Genomic DNA, 17,102 nt, shown 5'->3' with positions numbered 1-17,102 from the left:
GACACACACCTATGGTCCTAGTACTCTAGAGGTGGAAGTGGGAAGATCAGAAGTGCAAGATCATCCTTGGCTACATAGTGTGAGTTACAAGCCAACCTGGCCTACATTAAGACCTTGCCTCAAAAACCAAACAAACGGGGCCAGAGTGAGCCGCGCTGGAGTGAGTGGACCAGAGCTAGCAGAGGTCCTGAGTTCAACTCCCAGTAACCACATGATGGCTCACAACCATCTGTACAGCTACAGTGTACTCACATACATTAAACAAACAAACAAACAAACAAATCTTTTTTAAAAAACAAAAAACCAAGCAAACGGAGAGTTGAGAGTTAAGAGCACTGACTGATCTTCCAAAGAACTCAGTTCAATTCCCAGCAGCCATATGACAGTTCACAGCTGTCTGTAACTCCAGTTCCAGGGAATCTGTAACCCTCACACAGACATACATGCAGGCAAAACACTAATACACATAAAATAAAAATAAAAAATAAATATATATGCAAATAAAATAATAAAAATTACACATACACATTTAAAACCCATGTGTTTGATGGTGACTCTGGCTTTTTAGCAAAGGTGTTTATTTTAGTTTTTAGCTTTCTGATATTGTTCTTGCTGCTGCTTAAACCACTCTCATTCTCTGTCATTTATTCAACCAATATTTAATGAATGGCTGCCATTGCTAAGCACTGGGAAGTACTAGGAATGTGCTCAAATGTGCCTGCCTCAATAGTGAGCCCTTTCCCACCATGGGACAGAGCATAAAAAACAGTAACTAAGCCACCAAGGTTGAGCTGAGATAGTGTGACCTGCTGCGTGTGATGGTGAAAATCCAACTGGGCAGTTGCTAACCTCAGAGCATCTGGGAAGGCCCCTGGGAGAGGGATCTTTCCACCTAAATAAAGAGAAAGTAGCCTCACAAAGGGCTGGAGGAAGAGCCTGTCTGGACAAGAGACAGCAGAGCAAGTCACTGAGCCAGCCTGGGAGGCGAGCAGAAAGATCAGCAGACCACACTCAGTGGGTTGAGATGAGGTCAGATCCCTTTAAACGTTTAGGTCAAGAAGTGACTGGCTCTTCTTTATTTTCCTGTAAGGCACCAGGGGGATCCGAGTAAGGGGTGGCTGTGATTTAGTCTGAGGTCAGTGCCCCTGTCAATCTTGTGGCTCCCATATGGCGCCACTTCCTTCCCCTCCACTGCTTTTGCAATGCAACGTGCATGTCAGCACTTCTTTTGACATAGGCTGTTGTGGGCCCTGAGGCTCAGATACCAGGATCCAGTCACTTCTCACCTCCCTTCCCCGCCCCTACTGGGGTTTGTCTCTGCATCTGTGAAGGGATACCCGGGCCTACCAAATGCTCCATGTGGCCTTCACAGATCCAATGGACTGGTCTCAGCGTCACCACCCCATGTTAGTGCTGACGGAGCCTGAACCTCCTCCACACGTGGCTCCCTGGGCAGAAGATGCCTCTCAGTGTCTGCCTGCCTCATCCAAAGTCCCCAGCTACAGAGACATCAAACTCTAGCGGAGAAGGATGCTTTCGGATGGAAAGGGAAATGGGTTGGAGTGAAACTGAAAGGAAGGCTCCCTTCCTGGCCCCGGGAAAGCCTGCAGACGGGCTAAGAGGGCAGACAACAGTCCAGGAGAAGGGAGATTTTTAGAAAGCTGGATGAGAAGGGACCCTGTGACCCACAGACTTTCATTTCTCCTAAATACCGGGTGACGTAGGCAGCCACAGGGCCAGTAAAAAGGGGAAGCCCAGGGTTTCTTAAGAAGCAGAAAAAGGGACAGAGGCTAAGCTGAGAGGAAGAGCCAGAGGGGACTAAAGGAGGAAGAGAAGCAGTCAGGCAAAAAGGAGTGTGTAGAGGAGGTGGCAGGGCCAGGGGAGTCATTGAGGCCCAGGTGTCATAAGAAAAGGAGACAACAATTGAGAAAAGGCAGTTAACCGGGGAGACTAGGAGGAAAGGGGGGCCGGGAGGATTAGGTAGTGGATCGAGCAGGATGATGGGGTAGGGTTGGGGGGGTAGACTAGGCCAGAGCAGAGGAAGGAAAGGAGACAGAAGCACAGGGGAGATGAACAAGAAGAACTGGGGAGGGGAAGGAGTGAGTGAAGAGTTCAAGTGGAGATAGAAACTAGGTAGCAAGGAGAGGGACCTGAGGGAAAAAGAGAGAAAGACAAGGGGTGAGAAAAGAGGGCGATCCAGGTTAGGGTAGAGTTAGGACAGAGGAGAGAGAGAGTCTGGGTCACGGAGACAGGAAGCCCAGGATGTCTGCCCCTCGCGAGGAAGAGCAACCAAGCAGGTCCGGAGAGCGACAACCACTGGTGGCCCGAGGCCCGCGGGGACCACGACGGTGGAGACGGACAGCTGCTGCTGCGGTGCTGCTAGTGCAGATGCTGGAACGCGCTGCCTTCTTTGGTGTTACCTCCAACCTCGTGCTCTACCTCAACAGCTTGAACTTCAATTGGGACGGCCAACAAGCATCACGGGCCACACTCCTCTTCCTAGGCGCCTCCTATCTGCTGGCTCCAGTGGGAGGCTGGCTGGCCGATGTGTACCTGGGACGCTTCCTCACTATCTCGCTCAGCCTGGTGCTCTATCTGGCTGCCTCTGGCTTGTTGCTCACCACCATCACCAATGATGGCCGCAGATCCTTCTGTGGAGAGATGCCCGAGTTGCCACTGGAACCTTCCTGCCCATCCTCAAGCTGCCAAGGCTCCTGGTCCAGCCCCTACTGTGCGACCACCCTCTACTTGGTGTTGCTGCTCCTGGCCCTGGCTGCCAGCTCCGTGAGGAGCAACCTCACCTCGTTCGGGGCTGACCAGGTGAGTGGTCAGAGGCATTGTGCCACGGAGGCCAAGGGAGATTGGAAATCCTGAGATGGAGGTTCTAGCCTCCAGAGGGACTTCAGACAAACTACTTCCCCTCTCAACATCAGTTTCCTTATATGAAAACAGATGGGCTGCTTGCTCTAGAAAGAGTCATGAGGACTCAGGAGGACTAGCCACAGGTCCCATGGCCCTCTGAGCCATGCCCCATGCCCCAGGCCCCAGGCCTATTGCCTTTTATTCTTTAAGACAGAGTCCCAATTTTCCCGGCTGGCCTCCAACTTGATTTGTGCCTGTGGAGAGCTATGGACTCCTGAACCTCCCATGGTGCTAGCTATCATGCCTGCCCCAGTGATGTGTGTGAGTTTGTGTCTGTCTGTCTTTCGTGTTTTAACATACACCTCTGTATGGTCTGGAATTCATTAAGGAGCCCAGGTTGGCCTTGCATTTGTGGCTATGCCCGTCTCAGACTCCTAGGTGCTAGGATCTCAAATGTGAGCCACCATGCCTAGTTCCTTTCCATGTTTTAATGTGATCCTCTTAACTATCCCCCAGCTGAGTAGTGTTGTAGCCCCTCAACTTATCTCAGATGTCAGAGAGCGGGTCCTGAGGGACGATGAAGCAGCTGAGTCTTGGGTCCTGGCTTGAGCCCTGTCTGAGTATGTCACTGGGACTTGCTGGTGCAGGAGCCAGCCAGCCTTTTCTCACCCAGAAACACCAGAGGCAGTGGGTAAATGACTGACAAAGTCTTGCCAGCATGGCTCCGTTTTGGTAGCTGTGCACAAATGGGATTGTTGATAATAAACACTAGGAAGGGATATTATTAAAACAACCACACACAGTGTGAATAATCACAGGTGGAATGCAGAAACACAAATAGACAGCCATGGGAAAGATGAGGTGTCCATAGAAGGGGGACAGGTGACAGTGGCAGTGTGTTCAGGCTACTGGGCGCTCTGTACTTCTCTCTCATTTACTTTGCCCTCCTCAAAAGCACTCACAAGGTAGACAGTTTTAAATGAGTTGTCTTCTGGCTGGCATCCACAATCCAGCGCCCCTACTGTGACCAGAGTCCTTATTAAGGATTTCCCATGATTTTTAATAGCACTTATTGTATTGCTTAAGTGTGTTTGTGTCTTTGCAAGTTTGTTTGTGTCTTTGCTTACATGTGCACACATGTGAGCAAATGCATAGGAGAGGCCACAGAAGGTGCCGGGTCCCTGGGAGCTTGAGTTACAGGTGTTTGTGAACAACCTGAGACCAGGAGATTCCCAATACTCACTGAAAGGAATGTTCCTTCTTCTATTAACTTTTACTCTTTGATTGGTATCCCACCTACTTACCCACTCCCAGCTGCCCTGAAACCCTGGTGTAGATAGGGATGACTGACTATTAACAGGGGCTAGTAGAGCCGGGTGGTGGTGGTGCACACCTTTAATCCCAGCACTTGAGAGGCAGAGGCAGGCGGATTTCTGAGTTTGAAGCCAGCCTGGTCTACAAAGTGAGTTCCAGGACAGCCAGGGCTATACAGAGAAACCCTGTCTCGAAAAAAACAAAACAAAACAAAACAAAACAAAACAAAACAAAAAAAACAAAAAACAAAACAAAACAAAACAAAAACCCAAAACCAAAACCAACCAAACAAACAAACAAAAACAAAAACAGGGGCTAATAGGCAAGTAATTGACCTACTCTATAAAACTGAATAAAAAAAAATGTATCGATATTGAATGTGATACCTGGAAGAGCAGGCTGGGAAGTAGCTGTTATGCTGCCTACAGTACAGGGTAATGATGTGTGAGTCTCCATTTGGTTAGAATGAGTCTCTTTGTGGGCATTCCAGGCATGTGATTTTGGGCCCCATGAAGGAAGACAGCTCAGATGGGGAGTGCACAGTTCTGAGAGGTTAGCACGAGCTGCTATATATAGAATTTTCTGTTGAGTAATATTAACTATGCAAATGAGAGTTATGCAAATCTAGGTAGTTCCTATTGATCAAAATTCAGCCCTGGTAGGGTTACAGGGCATGTCTGCCACTAGCAGTTGGGATTCCTAGACCACACTTGTGAATATTTTCTAAAGGCTACCATCTCTCTTTTCTGGCCTTTCATCAGTGGCTTTCCCACCATACTTCCAAGGGCCTCAACCACTGAGCATCTCTTCTTCCTTCTGGTGGAAGAGCTGGTTGCCCAGACAACAGATCACTGAGCCTTTGTAACATCCATGGTTTTACTCAGTAAGTCATCTCTTGAGCTCAGTTATTGTTATTTTAACAAAAAAACCACTATGTATAAGATAAATATTTATTTCTGTGTTGGCAACCTTCACAACAAATTCATTGTGCTGAAATTCTTGAACCTTGGCCTGTGAGAGGCTTCAAACCACACTCTGGGTTGAAGGGCTCCTTTCCCTTCCCACATCCCTGTAATCTTTGCTGTCTTTGTATCTCACCCCCTAGGACACTGTAGAGACACCTGACTGCCTTGAGGCAGCTTAGACTTCATTGGATTTGAGTTCTTTAGAGATGGCTCTACTCAGTGGAGAGATGGGTGGGGCCACAGGATTGGGTGTAGCCGAGCACTAGATAGGCTGCTGTAGCATTCAGGAGATTAAGTAGTCAGTCTAGGGACTTGGGGAGTAGGCACCATCTGGAAAAGAGCCATGCCTAGGAGCTGCGAGTTCAGCACACTTGCTGATTTCAGGAAGGGCCATCCATCATTCTCCACAAGGTATTCGCTTGCTCTAGAAGGCCTCATTTATATCCCGCATGGGCTGCCTGGCCTTTCTCTCCCAGCTACACTTGTCATGTGTACTTACTTCCAATTATTAATAAATGGAAGTAGCTGTTCATAATGGGGTGTATTCAACTTTCTGCTTGAAGGTCCAGGCAAGGATTCCCAGCAAGCAGACATGGCTGTGCCCCTCCTTCGTTCGCCAAGGGTACCTCATGGAATCCCCAAGGCATTGCAATTTTAAGCACATCTGTACGAGTTATAACTTTACATTTAGATAAGGAGAAAAACCATTCGTCTCTTCCTCAGCATTAACAGCTGGCGGAAAGCATGGGAGAATCCTCTTAGTGGAAATATGTATCCCATGCTTGGAAAGGGTAGAGGATAGGGAAGGATTCTGAGATTTGGTGGTTATTGAAATATGGCAGTTAGCCAGATCTGGTATGGCAGGCCTGTAATCCCAGCTACTTGGGAGGTTTGGAAAGGAGAATGGTAAATTCTCCACTAGTAAGTTCAAGAATAGTCTCTACTACTTAGTGAAAATGTGTTTCAAAATAAAAGTCAAAGAGGGCTGGGGGTTATATCTCAGTGGTAGAGCACATGTGTACCATGCCTGAGCCCCTAAACTAGACCTTCAGCATGGAAGCGAGAGGGTAAAGGGGTAAGACTACATGGTACAAAAACATGAGGACCCAAGGCGGGTCCTAGAAGCCCTGTAAAAAGCACAGTGTTACATTGACACATGCCTGTCATCCCAGTGCACACTCACACATAGATAAACCTCAGCACACGCATGCATATGCACACATGCATGCATGTGCATGTATGCACATACACATATGTACAAATACATAATGCATGCATACAACCTTAACATACTTGCACACATGTTCTCTCTCTCTCTCTCTCTCTCTCTCTCTCTCTCTCTCTCTCTCTCTCTCTCTCTCTCGATTCATTTAAGAAGTGACCCTCAGTTCTTAAGACTTTTTATAAATGCAGGAGCCTGGGCCTTTCTTCTGAGCTATTGAATCAAAATCTAGGGGTCATGGTCTGGGAATGCAGCCAATGCAGCTAGCCAGAGGCAGCAGGCCAGAGTGGGAGGATCTACTGTAGATTGACCTAAATCCTGGGGTGAGATCTGACCTTGCTAAGGGGTCTGTGAAAGATATTTTTTCATAAGGTCAGAGCCTGCTCAGAATGCTATACATTTAGAAGCACTTCCACCCACCTGCTCTGTTTGAACATGGATAGAAGGGAGGGAGGGACATCAGAGGGGCAAACTTCCACGCCATACTCAGGTTGCAACTCAAGCTGCAGATGAAATTCTTAATCAGTCTCAGTCTAATCTTTCAGTAGCCAGCATAGGTCACTTTTAATAGTGTGGAATGAACTGAGACTTTTTTGCTGATTATGAAAGCAATGCACAGTGTTTTTTGTTCAAAGACAAAGGAATAAATCGACCAGAAGTGAGTAGAATGGCTTTGAAGACAGTTGTTGTATGTCCTAGTTGGTGACAATAAAAAACCAATGGGTGTCATGAGCATATAAAAAACAGCTGGGTGAGAGTGTTTCAGTTGTTAACTGGCACTCAGGAAAAGAGTATAGTCACGGATGGGAGAGATTGCTCAGCAATTAGCATGCTCAGTGTGCAAGGATGAAGACCAGAGTCTGAATTCCCAGAAGCCACACAGACTGTCAAGTGGACTTGGTGGCCCACCTGCAATTTCAGCTTTGAAAAGCAGAAATAGAATCCCCAGAACAACCTGGCTAAAAAGACTTGCAATATTGGTGAACTCTGGGTTTGATTGAGACACCCTACCTCACTGAATAAGATGAACTAGCAAATTGAGGATGACTCCTGATAACAAGCCTCAGACCTCCATGTGCATGAGCACCCTCAGGATATGTGTACCTATGTACAAACAAACATGTGTGAACACATATGTATACCACATACATAAAAAAGTATATTCATTTTTCATTTAATGGATAATATATATTTAATGGACTATAGATACATACATATATATACATATACACACATATACACACACACATATATATATATATACACACACACACATATATATATGTGTATATATATATATATATGTAGAGAGAGAGAGATCAGAGAATAGCAATGTGCTTACTTGATGACCCCAGTAATGTATGATGTATGGGATGTATGTGTGCAGAGGACCCCCTGGGTCCTCCCTCACTCTCATTTCTGGCTGAATGGCAGGTGATGGATCTCGGGCGCGATGCCACCCGCCGCTTCTTCAACTGGTTCTATTGGAGCATCAACCTGGGTGCCATATTGTCCCTGTTGGTGGTGGCCTTCATCGAGCAGAACATCAGCTTCCTATGGGGCTACAGCATCATCGTGGGCCTCGTGGGCCTGGCATTCTTCATTTTTCTCTTTGCCACACCTGTCTTCATCACCAAGCCCCCAACAGGCAGCCAAGTGTCATCTATGCTGAAGCTTGCGTTCCAAAACTGCTGTCCCTGCCGGAGGCCCTCTTCCAGGTAACAATGGGCAAAAGTGCCTGCCAAGCACCACCCCGTGGGGCGGGGGCAAGTCCAACTTGTTTCTGGTTCAGCTTCGGGGCTGGCACTGAATGAAAAACTGCTCTGCAGTGGGTTGGAGCCACTGTGACTGAGGAGGGTGGTTAACCAGAAAGTGATGGGGGTGCCGGTGCTGATGTTGGTGGTGTATTACTGGTGATTCCTTAACTAGAGATCACAAGGGCAGAGCTGTGGGGACAGCCCAAGCAGTAAAGTGCTTGCTTTCCAAGTACTTTGAGAGCCTGAGTTCCAACCCCAGTACTGCCTCCCATCGCCAATGCCTGCCATGATGGCACAAACCTACAGTCTCAGCACTGGGGAGGTAGAGACAGGTGAGTCACTAGGACTTGCTGAACATCCATCCTAGCCTAATTCTTGAGCTGCAGGCCAATGAGATCATCTCAAAGAAGGCAGACAGCATCCCTGAAAATGAGACTCAAGCTTCCAACGCCATTCTCTGGCCCCTCCATGCACATGCAAACATTTGCACCTGTGTAAACACACACACACACACACACACACACACACACACACACACACCACACACACACATACACACACACACACACACAATGGCTTGAGAGATGTCTTACTTTATAAAGTGTTTGCTGCATAAGCATGAGGAGCTGAGTTTAGAACCCATGTGAAAAGCAAGGCATGGTCACAAGCATGCTTGTAATCCCAGCACTGGAGGGTGGAGATAGTGGAGACAGAGCATCACTGGTTTTCTGGTCAAGAGCCCAATTCAGTTTCAGTAAGAGAAACTATCTCAATCAGGTGACCTCTGGTCTCCATGTGTATGTGTGCTTCTCTCTCTCTCTCTCTCTCTCTCTCTCTCTCTCTCTCTCTCTCTCTCTCTCTCTCTCTCTCCTTCTCCCTCCCTCCCTCCTACCCTCCCACTCTCTTCTTCTCCCTCCCTCCCTCCTACCCTCCCACTCTCTCCTTCTGTCACACACAACTTTTAAAACATGTTAATAGGTGAGAAGGAATTAAGAAAGATACTCAGTGTCACCTCTAGCCTACACAGGAAAGTGCACACATAATGTAATTTCATTCTGTTGCTGTGACAAACACCATGATCAAAAGTAACTTAGAGAAACTGGGCAGTGATGGTGGGCAGGTCCTTAATCCCAACACTAAGGAGGCAGAGACAGGTAGATCTCTGTGAGTTAGAGGCCAGCCTGGTCTACAGAACGAGATCCAGGGTGGCCAAGGCTACATACACAAAGAAATCCTGTTTAGAGTAACAAAAGTGGAGGAGGGGGGACTTAGAGGAGGAAAGAGTTTATTTCAGCTTACAGGTTATAGCCCATTGCTCAAGAAAGTCAGGGCAGGAACTTGAAGCAGAAACCATGAAGGAATACTTCTCTCTCGCTTTCCCTGGTTCACTCGGGCTTTTTCTATACAAGGACCCCCTGCCCAGGGAATGGTGCTCACCACAGTGGGCTGGGGCATCCTACATCAATTAAAAATCAAAACAACTTCCCATAGATGTTCCTACAGGCCAATCTTATCTGGGCAACCTCACAGTTGAGACTCTCTTCTCAGGTGACTCTAAGCTGTGTGACAAAGTTGACAGTTAAGTTAACTAAGACACCTGTGTTCATGTACTGAACAACAGCACACATGCACATACACACACACATACACATACACACATGTATATACACACAAACACATATAAACAAATAAACATATATACACACATACACAAACACATACATACACATATAGATACATACACAAACAGATACACACACAAAAACAGACACACATATACACATACATACACAAATACACACACATACATGCACATACATACACACATACAAACACACTTGCACACTCAAACATTAAGTGAATACATTTTTTAAAGACTGGATGAAAAAGGCAGAAGTTGACTACCAAGCATTTCCATGGACACTTCTCTCAGGTGTGAGCTCCTGAGGGAGGAGCCATGCCAATTGCTTTCTGAATATTCTATTTCACTTGATAACAGGGCTGTTTAGTTTAGAATAACTAGATCAACTGTGGCTCCGCCTTTGACCTTTGCTCCTTGCCCTTTATCCTGAGAATACCCGAATTCTTTCTTGTCCAAGAACCTTGTGTCATCCTTTGAGATTCAAGAAAGGATAACACCTCTCTAAAGATTCAGATCATATCTCAAGAAACTTCCCTGTGGCCACCCTGTTATCTGCCTGTTCTGATTGTTACCAACAACCCACTGGCAGTGTTGATTTTTACTGCCAGTCCCATCCACACATCACCACTGCTGCCAAGACCATCAGTGCCCTCTGGCTTTCTTTTTTCCTCCTTAAAATTGTGCATGCCTGTGTGCGTGTGCATGTGTGTGTGTGTGTGTGTGTGTGTGTGTGTGTGTGTGTGTGTATGCATATGGAGATCATACTTGTGGGAACTGGTTCTCTCATACCATATGGAGCCCAGGGATCAAACACAGGTGGTGAGACTTGGTGGCAAGAGCCTTAACCTATTGAGCCATCTTGTTGTACCTCCAATTTCTTTTTGTAACTAGCTTACAAAATAGCAGGTTTCCTTCTGGCATTTTGATACATCCTAAGTTTTTGTTAACCCTTCCCTCTTCATCTCTCTGCCCCACTCCTCACATGCATTCTATCACCTTCCTAACCCTCCATTTAAGCCTCTTTTGTTCTCCTTTCCTGGTCCCCTTTCTGGTTTCCTAGCATCTAAACACAGTCACACATACATATACACATGTAGCAGTAGTTAGCAGCTGGGATCCACACACGAGAGAGACCAACCATACAGCATTTGCCTTTCTGAGCCTGGGTTACCTCACTTACTAGGATACTTTCTACTTCCACCCATTTCCCTCAGATTTTATAATTTCATTGTTCTTTAGAGCTGAATAAAATTTTGTTATGTACAGTTGACTACTTATGACAAGCAGATCTAGCTCTAACTCCTGGCTGGACCCAGCCCCAGCTGGGCTCTGTGGGATCTAGAGCAGAAGGATGCACCAGCCTTCCCCAGCCTGTTCCGTTGCTGGAGGTCCGTCAGTGAAGCCAAGGAGTCTGGTGGTTTAATTAGCTCTTACTGCTTCACAAACCCACCGCAACTAACTGACTCAAGTCCCAGCTTTTCTTCCTCTCTCAACTGCTGTGGGTAACTAGGGTTAGCGGGCTTGTCTTCTGCTGCTCTTGATATCAGCGGGTCATTTGGGAGCTTCAAAGGGCTGGATTCTAGAACATTCTCACATGGTGGGAATAGATGGTGAGGTCAGAGCTCAGCTGGGACTGCTGGTGAGAACCCCCGTTTCCCCTTCGTATGGGCCTCATCTGTTGTTTGCACTTCTTTGGCGATGGTGTCTGGGAGGATTCTAAGGAGGAATGTTCCAGACCATGGGAGGCTGAAGAAGCTGTGGGTCTTCTTAAGGCTTGCAGAGGCTTACACTTGCAAAGCATGGCATGATCCAAGCGTCGCAAAGCTAGCTTGGATTTGGCAAGAGAAACCCGCCATAGTGCTGGTAAGGAACAGCACAGAATGCTGGGAGGGGAGGGGGTGATGGCAGCTGTTCCTGAGGAAGACCAGCTGGACATTTTCCCTTTAGCATCTCAGAGGACAGCTCCGGACTTTCAGATGAGAAAGGTTCAGAAACCCTGAGGGCAAGGGGCAAAGGTTAGAGTGGTGGTCAGTCTCCTGGTAATGGTTCTTCCATCTCTGCCTCTCTGCTCTCTACCTCATTGTTAAGTCCACTGAGGATGGGCTTGGGGTCAGCAGCAAGGGAACTGGGGCACATCAAACCTGTGGCAGACTCTGAGTCAGGTGTGTACTGGGACTTTCATGGTTCTTGTAGTAAATGGATGCCATGGATGTGTGTGTGTGTGTGTGTGTGTGTGTGTGTGTGTGTGAGAGAGAGAGAGAGAGAGAGAGAGAGAGAGAGAGAGAGAGAGAGAGAGAAAATCGAAGACTGTTTTCCTCTGACCCTGGTTTTACCACCCTAATCCAAATGCTGTGTATAGCTTGAGAGAAGTATAAGTCTGAGACCGCCCATGAAAGCTTGGGTGGCATCGATTACCTTACTAGTGGGGGTGATGTTAAGGGTGATGGAACTGCTGCTAGGAGTGGCTGGGATTCGGGGGATTTGGGAGTTGGTCCTCTCCATTCACTGTATGGGCCCTGGGGATTAAACTCAGATTAAAGGCAAGTGCCTTTACCAGCTGAGCCGCCCTACCCCCATCCTCATCCCTCATGCAATGGCATCCTGGAAGGAAGATGGTGGAGGGAGAAACAATGGCCTTGGTTGTAGAGAGAGTTGAGTTGTGGCTGTCTCTTTTTTTCTCCATATTGCCTTAAAGGGACTCTGAAAGTGCCCACCTGTTGCCTGACCAGAGGTCTAACCAGCCTGGACCTTCTCCACAAGAAGATATGGCCAACTTCCAGGTGCTGGTGAAGATCCTGCCTGTGATGGTGACCCTTGTGCCTTATTGGATGGTATATTTCCAGGTAGTCACCTCTGCCTTCTGATCAGGGGCCTGGCACCCCAGCCCCCATGGGCTCAGTCTGTCTTAAAAGCCATAGCATTACTTCCCCAGGGTGATGGTGTGTGTGTGTGTGTGTGTGTGTGTGTGTGTGTGTGTGTGTGCAGGCATGTATGTATCCATGCATGTGCATGTGTGTACACAGACTTCATATGCAGAGTGCACATGTGTGGAATCAGGGCAGCAACCTAATCCACTCCTAACCCCCAAGTAACAAGGCCATTGCCACCTACACACTCTTCATTTGTAGAGAGCCTAAGATTCCTATCATAGGCTGCTAGTCTAGGGTGGCACAGACTGTCCCATGATACAGGAACATGGGCAAGATGTTCTTAACAGCTGTCAGGACATTGACATCCTTCTGCAGTGGTGGACAAGTGGCTGCTGACCCAAGGGACCCCAGAGCACCCCCCCAGTATGGTCCTCTGCCAGGAAGTCTCCTAGAATCCCAGCACTCTAGGGCAGCTAGACTGGCAATGTCTGGTAGAGTGAGAGTTGAGGGCACCAAACCTGCTCCTTCCAGCAACTGTTTCCAAAGCCCTGTGGCAGATCAGTACCTCTCCACTGGCTGTGTTAACCTTCAGCACTCAGCTTGTCTTCATTGTTGGACGACAACTTCCAGTGGAGGCAGCCATGTCATTATGTTCCCCATTTCAGTAAACACTTGCCCATACCCACCCTGTGTGAGACCTGGAGACAAACAGGAAGAGCAGGTGAGTGGCTGCAGCTAGGTCTGAGATCATCTGTGGGTACTGCCCATAGCCTAAGAACATCAGAAGTCTCCATGCCCAAGGCTGCCTCTCAATGAGAAGTAGGCTGAAGGTGCCTTTCCCTGATAAGGAGAAGGACCAGCTGGCTAGGGCTGTGGCTAAGGAATGTCTATCCTGAAGCATCCTGGAGCCAGAGGTTCAGGGACCAGCTCCACCCCAACCTGTCTCCATTTCTCCACAGATGCAGTCCACCTATGTCCTACAAGGTCTCCACCTCCATATCCCCAACATCTTCAGGACCAACCCTAACATCTCTTTGTTGCTGAGATCAGATAGCAGTAACTACAGGGTAAGAGAGTAAGTGCTTGGCCAGCCCTAGCCAGGCCAGGGTTGTGAGAATTTTCATCCTGTGTGAATAGGAGGAAATGAAGCTGGCTGCACCCCACCCCACCTCAGCCCTCAGTGAGGCAGCATGCTTAGAACACAAGAAAAGCCCCTGCGGGGGTGGTGGTGGTGGTGATGGGGTGGTGTGCAACACCAAGTCCCCCCTCTCAGCAAGATCAGCTGCCCACAGAACTCAGGCCAGGTGTCTCCCAACGCCATTGTTCACTGTGAATTTTGCACCCCCAGTTCACTGCCTTTTCTCCTATTTCCCTGAGACCCTTTCCATGTTGTGCTCAGGATGTAAAGTTGTGTCCAGGAAGAACTTCTTTGCCTTCGTTGATATAATCCTGTCCCCCTGCTCACCACAACTGAGAAGTTCCATGGGTGTTGGTGTTGGGACAGGACCACTAGCCCTTGGTTACTTAGGGATATTGTCCAGCCCAGAGCTCTTTCTGCTCAGCTAGCCCAACTATCCTGGTCCTCTCCCCCCAGATCCCAGAAGCCTGGCTCCTACTGGCCAATGTTGCGGTGATCCTGATTCTGATCCCTGTCAAGGATCACTTGATTGATCCTCTGCTGCTGCGGTGCAAGCTGCTGCCCTCATCTCTGCAGAAAATGGCCCTGGGCATGTTCTTTGGGTTCACCTCCATCATTGTGGCAGGTGCGTGATGCATCATGTTCATTCAGACCTTGAGAGGTCCTGCCCTCGAGACACATAGTATAAGAGAGTGAAAGTCCCTGGATGGTGCACACTGGTGGCCCTCAGCACCCAGAAGTACCAGGATTTCAAGGCCAACCTGGGCTACCTGAGACTGTCTGACAACAAAAAAATTATAAAGCTAAGTGAACACTGCCTTGTTGATCATGGACAACACAAACGGAATTCTTTTATGCCTCTGCTCTTTAAAATATTTTGTCTTATGCCATCGTCCAGCATTCTATCCCCAGGGACTTTAGTGCTTCTTGGGTAAGGGGATGGAGTCTCCGCAAGGTTAGATGACTTGACCAGGGTTGCAAAACAAGCCAATGGAAGGGCCAGGATTGGAATACAAGTCCAATCTGATTGTGATTCATTCACCAGGGCAAAGGTGTCCCCCAAGCACCGAAGGGGAGAAGATGATAAAATCTAGGTTGGAAACATGGCCATGATACCTAACCTTGCCCTAGAGAAGCCATGTGATCTTATGGAAAATAGCCCAGCTTGAAAACCAGATGTACTGGGACTAAGATTCAGTTCTAACTGATTATCACCTGTGTGATTCTGGGCGGATTGCTCAACCTAAGTTTCATTTTCTTCATTTGCAAAGAATGTCATAACAGCCTGGATTAATAACTCCTACGAAATACAAGACCTCGCTGAGATTCCTAGCAGCTAAGGTGGCAGGGTGGGGTGTTGGAACTCAAGCTCTAAACTGCCTGGGGTGGTCTGATGTTCTCTTGCTCCCCACCCCACAATCCCTTAGGAGTCCTGGAGAAAGAACGCTTACAGTACATTGCTGCCAACCAGACAGTGCCTCAGCTGATTGGGAAGGACTTATACTACGCAGCGCCACTGTCTATCTGGTGGCAGATCCCCCAGTACCTGCTCATCGGGATCAGTGAGATTTTTGCCAGCATCCCAGGTACACTGGATTCCCTCCCCGGTTCTTACGCTGGTTCTGGGCTCTGCTTGGGTGTTACCTCCAAACCAGGAGGGAACCATGGGCACAGCACTGTGGCTTCTGTATGGAAGTGGGCAGTGGTTTTGAATGAGGGAGGTCTGCATCTGTTCCAGTGAGGTTCCAGTGAGGCTTGAGCCAGCTCTACAGCAGACCCTGTGGAGTTGGAGGTTAAAAGGCACTTTCCATAGATTCCCACGTGCTGGGGACTGTCGGCCTTCTGCCTTTGCCCCTTTCCTCAATAATCCCCTGGCTTGGGGGCTGCTCCCTTCGGGAAATGAGGACTATATCTTGCTCTCTCTCTCTCTCTGTGTATACACACACACACTCCTAATCCTGTTCCAACCTGGTCAGGGAGCCAGGACTGTAAGCAGTGGGTAGGCTCTTCCACTAGGCCCTGGTGGAAATTTTACGTTTTGATGATAAAACTGTGAACTTACAAAAAGGCACAACCAGTGCCGGCCTGGGGACTGTAGAGTGTGGCTGGGTTGTGGGTAAGGCAGGGAGGGACAAGACGGGCTCCTGGAAAAGCTGAACTCAGCAAGTGTGGGAAGGATCATAATGCAATGATAACTGCATGGGCCAGGAGCATGGTTATGGAGGGAGGGGGATGGCACTGGAGAGGAAAGCGCGAGGAGCAGAGTCACATGGGTCCAGTGGTTGAGCCTGCATAGGGACACTTCCAGCCATGTGTGGGTAATGAGGTCAGGGTCCAGGAAAAATGGGGCAGAAAGGGAGCCTCCATTTGGAACCTGTTTTAGAGGCTGGATGGAAATGGTTTTGGTGATGGTGTGGAAGGAAGGTGGGCACAGGTGAGGGAGAAGCTGAAGAAGCTGCTGCCTCCGCTGTAGCCTGTCCCCATCACTGGGGGACCCAGGAGCTCTGGGTTGTGTTTATGGAATCCAGGGTGAGTGCTTTATCAGGTGTGGGTGAGCAGGGCAGATACTGTGCATCACGTTAGGTCCGCCGGCATCCAAAGGAATCAGAGAGAGGCTTGGAAGAATGGGATTCCCCACACTTGGCCCCATCTCTGCTCACCCTGAAGTTCAAGTCCCTTCCCTGTCTCTCCCACAGGTCTGGAGTTCGCTTACTCAGAAGCCCCACGCTCCATGCAGGGTGCAATTATGGGCATCTTCTTCTGCCTTTCGGGGGTAGGCTCACTGCTAGGCTCTGGCTTGGTGGCCCTACTGTCCTTTCCTGGGGGATGGATGTACTGCCCCAAGGATTTCGGTGAGTAAGAGGGGACCCTCTCCAGAGAAGACAGGATTGGAGGGAGCCTTAGGGATGGGAAGAACAGCCATGCTTTAGACTCAGTGGCCCTCAGAGGCACCTTGCTTCCTGATGTTTGCTTCAAGCCTTCAAATAGAGGAATGGGAGACATACCAAGAAACACTTGGGGCATTAAGATACTAGAGGGCTCTCTCCCCAGCATTCTTAGGCCACGCCAGTTGGAGTGTGACTTTAGCTACTAACCCATCGAGCCTCTCCCCACCCACATGCCAGCCCTCCTGTCCCCAGGGAACATCAACAACTGTCAGATGGACCGTTACTTTTTCCTGCTGGCCGGCATTGAGGCTGTCACAGCCATCCTGTTTCTCTGGATTGCTGGGCGCTACGAGAGGACTCGCCAGGACCCAGCCTCCCAGAGCTCGTCCAGCAGGGTCAGGGGCTAATGGTCTCCACCCACCCTGACAGAGAGTGTCACAGCAG

At 48.6% G+C, this 17,102-nt stretch overlaps 1 protein-coding gene across 1 annotated transcript; it reads left to right on the top strand.

The window, feature by feature from the left end:
- The first annotated feature begins 1,807 nt into the window (after positions 1–1,807).
- On the top strand, positions 1,808–17,070 carry Slc15a3 (solute carrier family 15 member 3). Its single transcript, XM_021151860.2, has 8 exons — positions 1,808–2,820; positions 7,798–8,081; positions 12,458–12,605; positions 13,592–13,699; positions 14,227–14,395; positions 15,198–15,356; positions 16,467–16,622; positions 16,911–17,070. Exons 1-8 carry the CDS (start codon positions 2,263–2,265, stop codon positions 17,063–17,065), a joined length of 1,737 nt encoding a protein of 578 aa, XP_021007519.1. The 5' UTR covers positions 1,808–2,262; the 3' UTR covers positions 17,066–17,070.
- The last annotated feature ends 32 nt before the right edge of the window (positions 17,071–17,102 follow it).

This window comes from Mus caroli, unplaced genomic scaffold (assembly GCF_978045245.1).
Source record: "Mus caroli unplaced genomic scaffold, Mus_caroli_1 scaffold_20, whole genome shotgun sequence".
NCBI classification, from domain to species: Eukaryota; Metazoa; Chordata; class Mammalia; order Rodentia; family Muridae; genus Mus; species Mus caroli.
This window is presented reverse-complemented; position numbering and strand designations above follow the sequence as displayed.